This window comes from Montipora capricornis, chromosome 12 (assembly GCF_036669925.1).
Source record: "Montipora capricornis isolate CH-2021 chromosome 12, ASM3666992v2, whole genome shotgun sequence".
Taxonomy (NCBI): Eukaryota; Metazoa; Cnidaria; class Anthozoa; order Scleractinia; family Acroporidae; genus Montipora; species Montipora capricornis.
This window is the reverse complement of record NC_090894.1, coordinates 29,134,436-29,141,891: the sequence shown is the minus strand read 5'-3', so window position 1 is coordinate 29,141,891 and position 7,456 is coordinate 29,134,436. Positions and strand designations below refer to the sequence as shown.

The following is a 7,456-nucleotide window of genomic DNA, read 5'->3' as shown; positions in this document are numbered from 1 at the left end:
AGTATCGTTCACGAGGCCAATGCAAGACAAAAAGGAGAATTCTTCGTTAAGAAAACAAGAGCTGTTTTTCATCCAGTTACCAATTTCATTCCAAAAGGATTTAACGAAATGACACTCCCAAAAGAGGTGCAAAAGAGTTTCCGAGTTTTCTTTGCAGAAACTGCATTGATCATTAGATTTGATTCCAACTTAAAGGATCTTAGGGTAGCTGCTTTGTGCTCACTAGCTTTTGCCAGATTTTTTCGGTCTAACGAATTAAGCAATATTCTGCCTAGCCATATTGATTTTCATGTGCGGATTTCGCAAGGATTTTTGTGCTGCCAAGTAAGACAGACGTTTATAGAGAAGGTAAATATGTATATATCAGTGCAACGGGAACTCGCATTACTGTCCTGTTAGTGTTTTAAGGAAATATATGGATGTCGCGGGAATTGGTGTTGATAGTAACCTTCCTTTGTTTAGACCGCTCGTTTATTATCATTATCATTATCATTATCAGCAAGGATTGAACTTTCATTTTAACCCATCATCATATTTTTAATCATCCTGGGTCCTCTCAGCTCGAAACTGACATTACTGCATTGTCTCAGTCGTCCAATCACAGTCACCCCCCTCTTCGTGTTGACAAATTTCAAAAACACATTCGTGAACAAAAAAGGCCATCTAGTTCACAAACTACGGTGTGGTACCCCGCTAGTGCTCAATTTGTTAACCCGGCAGGGCTACCAATTTGAAGCCGATTCCAACGGTCGAAGTGTCCAACGTGGCTCCTTTCCCTTTCGATCGAGTGAACAAACTCGCTCGTTTTTCTGCTATTGCGTTGTTGGTGGCTTGAAATGAAAGTTCAATCTTTGTCAATTGTCTGATGTGGAACTGTGACCGTGGGACTATTTTGCCTTGAAATATTTGACTCAATTTGGTGACTTCCTCAGAATGGAATGTGCAGCCTTGGGTTATTTTATAGTACAGTTGGCAACCCAGGAATTAAACAAATGGCTTCAAATCCCATTTGATCCGGAAATTAATCACACGGGAAGGAAGCTACCCACATTGGTAATAAGGTAAGGCTTTTTAATTGAGAATTTTATTTATATATTTATTTTATTTTATTATTTTTATTTCATCTTTTATCGGGAATCTCATACAAATCCTTATACTTTCAGCTTGGACTTCGTGTGTAAAAACAACACCAACTTGCCATGTTGTTGGAGTATTCTGTGGTGAGTATAAATCGATATCTATATTTGAAGAATCTTTGAAGATCTAGGGAGATTTTCCTCGTAGGATCCCTCGCGTTAGAAGCTGAAACACAAGCGTGCAAGCAGTGAAAAATGCAATTTCCGACAAGTAAAACTGGCTGAAAGGAATATTTCGCCGGCACGGAGCAGATGAGTGAGGTGTCTGCCGTTAAACTTCTCGGGGTCGTTTCTCGAATGTCCGGAAACTTTAAGGGCCATTTTCGGGTGTCACAATTCCCTTTGTGTCTCAAGAACGGAGAGAATCTAATTCGTCAAACCTCACAGTTATTTTTATTTTTGTTACCTTGAAAAAGTGTTAAAAGATCGCGTTTCCAAAACAAGCAGTTGGCAATTTCGGGCCGAAAAGAAGTTTTCGGGACTTTCGACAAACGGGCCCCTGCCCATTTCTCGAAAGTCCCGAAAGTTTACGGGTTATTTTCGGGTGTCCCACTTCCCTTTGTATCTCACTTTGCAGTCATTTTTCTTTTTGTTACTTTGAAAACATGTTAAAAGAGCGGCCTTCCAAAATAAGTGGTTGGCAGTTTCTCAAATTGCTTTTCGGGCCCGAAAAGTTTTCGGGACTTTCGAGAAACGGGCCCCTGGCCCGAGACCATTGGAATAAACCAGTGTGGTTTTATTCTGTTCGAAGTCTGTCCCATTTATCGGTTTTATACAATATATATAATTACTTGTAACCAATCGACAAGTGTCTTTTCTCATTTATGTTTTATTTATTTTTCGAGAAGAATGCAAAGCATAATTTTGACACAAGCCTGGATGCGTTTATTTGTATTTAATTTTCAGTTAAAATTTTGATCTTGTACTTGGTTTAATGATGTTTTCCTTGGGATTTCTCTGGTTTAGCATCCTTATGGAATGTAGGCGGTGGCGGCGGCGGTGGCGGTGGCGGAGGAGGTGCTGTGACTGGGGTCGGAGATGGTACGGGAGATGGGCCAGGAGATGGAGCCGGAGGCGGGGCAGGGAACGGAGCCGGGGAGGGAGCGGGAGATGGGACGGGAGACGGTTCGGGAGACGGGGCGGGAGACGGAAAAGGAGATGGGACCGGAGATGGAATCGGAGATGGGACGGGAGACGGGGCGGGAGATGGGACGGGAGACGGTGCGGGAGATGGGACGGGAGACGGGGCGGGAGATGGGACGGGAGACGGGAATGGAGACGGAAAGGGAGATGGGACGGGAGACGGGAATGGATAAGGGTAGGGAGACGGGAATGGATACGGGTAGGGAGACGGAGCTGGATATGGCAAAGGATGAGGCTGCAAAAGAAAAAATAGAACTTGACAATCAATATGGTGAATTGAAGCCCAGATCTCAGAACTTAGATAAAGTATGCCATATTCTTTCTATAGCTCGATGCTTTGAATTTTTCTTTTTTCTTTTTTTTTTTTTTTTTGAGAGGGTGGGGGAAGGAAATGGGTGAAACTGAGTTAATCAATTTATCAATTTATTGAAATCCCTTCCCCCCTTGTCGGGGTCATTGTGACAATAGAGTTTAAAATTGTTTTTACCTGTGGGGACGGAGTAGGATACCGTGACGGATATTGTCCGACTTGATAAGGATGCAAAGCTTTGATCGGATAAGGATATGGTCCAGCAGCTGGGCGAACGTCGTCAAATTTCTTGCAGCTGTGAGGGCACTTCTTTTTAATTTTATGATCGGTTTTGCAGTAACCTCCTTTAGCCCATATAGGACAAAAGGCATGAGTATCCTCGTAACCTATAAAAGGGAACAGAAATAGATGTTGAAAATCAAAAGGAGGCGCTTAGTTTAGAACCCTGAGATCACGATCCTGCACTCCGGGTTCAAATCTTGGCAAGCGCTCTCCTTTCCTTGCAAAAAGAGGTCGGTTTAGCGGTTCCAGTATAAGTTGTGCGCAACGGGGTAGGAGTTGTATAACGGTCGAAGCCATAGAAAAAGTAGCCTTCGACTGGGATCGGCCTCTTGTGTTGTCGTGAAAAGCCAAGTTCGGGGACGTACTCTTCGGTCACGTTTATTCCATTTTAATTGCACTCGGATCACGAATTGAGGTGGAATAAATGAGGATCCGTAGCTTACTACAGCCTTCAGTTAAAATTAAGGTCAAAAAAGCGTAAAATGGTTTTTTAGGGTATTTGAAATAAAACATACTTGTCTCCGGCCCACAGAAGTCACAGGTCCTTTTACAATTTTGCATCATGTAGTCTGGTAATCTCTGACAAGCGCCATCAGCTGGGACTTCACAATCATCTGCTTGATCTTTACACTCTTTAATATCTCCTAGAAAGTACCAAGTGTACCATGTCATTTAACTTTCCTAATTAAGAAGTCAGGCCTTGCCTGACGAAATATTGGAAAAAGAAAATATATAATTTGTCCATGCCTCACAGCCGTACAGCGAGCCTTGCATCAGGATCATTATTTTGTTTTTATGTGAGCATACCATGCTATCCACCAAAATCACGTTTGCCGCTTTGAGCCACATGAAGTTAGTTTATTTTTAACTTAGAAATGTGACTAAAGATAAAAACAAAGTAAAGATCGAATGAGAAGAGTGAAGGATTCTTACCACAACCCTTTGTGTTTTATTTACCCCTAATATCTGCTTAAAAGCCCACGTTCATGGAACAATCTCCATTAATGAAAATCCCACCAAAGCTGAAATTTATCTAATCAGATCGCTACGATAAGCAATGCGATTTCCATAACAAAAACAAACGGTCGAAAAGCCTGTCGGTTGAAGGTGGGCATTTAACTTAGGAGGCATTCTAATTCTCTATCTCCCCTATCCCATGATGCAATAGGTTTTGGGGGTTGTTTACATAAAAACAATGTACACTTAATGTATGGTCCGGAGGAAAATACTTGGTTTTGTTTCCCGGGAGTCCTGATGTTTTCCCGAGACAAAGTCGAGGGAAACATCAGGATTCGAGGGAAAACAAAAGTAAGTAGTTTCCCGAGGGACCAGACATATAGTATATATAGCAGAAGTTATTTACCCTTGGGACTGCATCATGCTTCAGTGAACTGGATATCCATTGTTTTAACGCAAATAACCCACCAAAATGGACTGAATACATAGAGAATGATTAAAAGTGTACTTATCACAATCAACAAGAGAATATGACGTAAGACAGCGAATCCCCGATATTTGGCCGCATTCTGATGAAAACTTAATCAGTTGAAATCTTTTTTAGTTCGGTGTCGTTACTGTGTGGTTATTTCAAGGACAGCACCTTTTTGATGAGTTAGTATGAAAATGAACCACTCGGTCTTGTAAACAACAGATAAAAATAAATCCCGCATAGGCACGACCTAAAATTAAATTTTAAATAATTATCATTGAGTAGAGAGATTCGCTTTCATACCTTATATTCTCGGCTCGTACGTTTCTTAGGCCTAAATAGTGCAGATACGATGTAACCCAATATCCATTCGTAAAATGCATGCTTATCCGTCTCCCAGTTCTGTATCAGATACCCAGGATTTTCCTCTTGCCTATGTAAGTCTCAAAAGGGTTGGCAATATTAATTAACCGACAATTATCCTGCCATGCCACGATGAGTGGGTGTAAGGAGGGGGCACCTCTCCCCTAGATCCGCCCTTGAAATTCCTATGATTTTGTGTGTCCATGTGACGCCATTAAGGAGACAAAGTCACGAGAATAAATAATTGCCAAGTGTATGAATGATCAGTTCTTGAAATCTTTTTAAATTTTAAACTTTTGCTGATTTAGAGCCCGTTGAAAACGATTTTACACACCCCACAATAAATTAAGTTGTCTTAAAAATGGCGTCGCCGAAATGGCTGCTTTTTTGTTTTGATCCAAATAGAGCGATTTAGCATCACGTTTACGCGATACGGCAAACGTCAGCTAGCCGTTTTACGTTTCACGTAAAATAGAGAGAAGGTTGTGACCCACGGCAACTCGAGTATTTAGTTACCTGAAAGCAAAAGCAAAAACAAAAACTCGGAATACTTTTGTCCTTTGGCCATTTCAATTTCAATAGGAAAAGAAAACAAACAGCGGTTACAAACATTTTCATTCATTTTGAAATCGTCGCAACTGGAAAGTCCGACTGCAGTGTAAAATTAAAGAAACGCTATTAATCAGTGATTTAAAACCCTCTCTCAATGAAAACATTGGTAGTGAGAAGCTTTTTCTTTATTAATTTCGTCTACCGGAAGTTACGATTTTGTTATCACACTTTTTAACTAGTCAACAGTTTCTCGCTCTAGTTTTTTAAAATTCTGTGTAACAGTTTTAACCGTCACTTCTGATGATGTATGCTGCAACATACGAAACGTCAAGTATAAAATGAAAATGTTTGTAACCGCTGTTTGTTTTCTTTTCCTATTAAAAACTCGGAAACTCCTTAACCGTCAAATTTTGAGAGTTTCGATGAAGATGTTTCGTCGGTCAACAGAGAGTCAACGTGAGTAAGTTCATGAAGAAAATTGCGACAAGGAGTCAGTTTTGAACTCTATAACCATGAAACCTAATTTTTCCTCCTTTGACAAACCGGAAAATGATTTCCGGTTCTTTTGTTTGCGCAAACAACTTCTTATGTAGAAGAAAAACGAGAAGAAAATTTCACGTGTACGGCATACGCGGAAATCCTTACTTTTACTTAGAAGCGGCAGCCGGCAAGTGTAGAAAATGGCGGGGAAATCATGGTCACGTGGTCAACGTGGTCACTTTTGCCGTTCACGTTTCACGCAAACGTGATGCTAAATCTCTCTAATGCTTTATTAAACCGCGTGGAAGTTCTCTTACCGTCTTCTTTCGCACAAAGGTGGCAACTGAAGGGGCAGTGTTTTTTGTTGAACTCAAAGTCTGAGAGACATTGTTCCTCGGTCTTTCCTTCGCAATCCGCACTTGGGTCATCTTCACATTCTATATCGTCGACTAAAAGAGGAAGTATGAGAATGGTGATAAACCAAAATGTGTATTTGAATATTCAAAATGTTTCGAGGGAGCGGTGCTTAATGTAGTGGTATTGAAGTGATCTCGTCACAATCCCATGCATGACAACAAATTTTCTTGTCAGTGGCCTAATATCCATATATTAAAATTCAACCCTAAACAAAATTCACCATCTCAATGCTCTGGGGAAGGGAATAAAATCGTTTCTTTTATTCCCAGAGCTTCGAGCTCGGAATCATGTTCATTGTTTTAAGTTGAATTTTAATATATCGAAATTGGTCAATTGAACTAAATATGGCATCGGTTTTAAGGGGCTTCTGCCCTTTTTCCTTCTTTGCTTTTCTTTAAATTTTCACTTATATTTTGTTTATCTTAATGGTGCCGAGAAAGAGTCAATTCAATTTCTCTTTTACTTTGTTTCGACATCCTTAACCTTAGAACAAAAAATACGTGCTTTCGCAGTCGTGGTGAACTCGGCATTCATGAAAACTGCATTTTAGTCATTTAATATTTGCTGGTCTTCAAATGAGTATGTCCATAGAGATGAACACCACTGACGGCTTAGATCATATAACGTTAACATTTCCTTATGCGAAGTTCATTCCTTTAATCTTCGTCTCACAATTGATTGGGAACGAAGTCCCCCTTTAATTTGGAGTAGAATTAACAGAAAAATCACCACTGTACCACCAACCACAACAGCAAAACTTGGCAAATATTGTGACGGTTAGGGTACAATAAAAAACTGCAAATCCATACATACGTTCTTTGAAGTTAATCGAACTTTGTAGATACAAAATCTTTCGGATTCCTTTATCATGGCGACTAGGAAACTCTGATTCCCAGCCAGAACTGGAGTGACTGGCTGAGCCATCATCATCCACATCAGAGGAAAACCAGTCTGTGTCCTCTGCTTCTAAACCTATAATGGGTGCAAACAATTCAATGCCAGCCGTTTTGTTATCTGGTGTGTCAGGCTGTTACGTATAAAAGACAGAACTATTTCTGGTCCGTTGCTCAATCTTTCGAATTCCCTCTTTTGGCCCGGTTCGTCAAAAGCACTTGTCTCTCTTTCCAATATCTGTTACGGGACGGTGCCTACTATTGTTATTGCGCATGCGTTCTGCGCATCTCCAGGTACTCGGATTTCCTATCGGTAGTACTTACTAATCCAGGGATATTTTTGCGCGGTTTAAAACTATTTAGAGAAAGCAGAACTTAGCAAGTGCTAATTGAGGGTAGCCATGCATTTTTCAGAGATAATTAAGCTTTAATTTGGAAAGGAACACCATAT

At 40.5% G+C, this 7,456-nt stretch overlaps 1 protein-coding gene across 1 annotated transcript; it reads right to left on the bottom strand.

The window, feature by feature from the left end:
• Nucleotides 1-2,067: 2,067 nt before the first annotated feature.
• Nucleotides 2,068-6,588, bottom strand: LOC138025616 (nematocyst expressed protein 4-like). Its single transcript, XM_068872800.1, has 5 exons — nucleotides 6,576-6,588; nucleotides 6,013-6,144; nucleotides 3,387-3,515; nucleotides 2,767-2,975; nucleotides 2,068-2,514 (listed from the first exon to the last, which is right to left on the bottom strand). The coding sequence occupies exons 1-5, from the start codon at nucleotides 6,586-6,588 to the stop codon at nucleotides 2,068-2,070; spliced, it is 930 nt and encodes a 309-aa protein (XP_068728901.1).
• Nucleotides 6,589-7,456: the final 868 nt, after the last annotated feature.

Bases quoted from the DNA above. Each gene is read 5' to 3' on its own strand.
- LOC138025616 (XM_068872800.1), bottom strand. The intron at 3,516-6,012 runs GTAAGAGAACTT...GGTACTTTCTAG, and splicing joins CCTTTGTGCGAAAGAAGACG to GAGATATTAAAGAGTGTAAA. The intron at 2,976-3,386 runs GTATGTTTTATT...TCCCTTTTATAG, and splicing joins CTTCTGTGGGCCGGAGACAA to GTTACGAGGATACTCATGCC.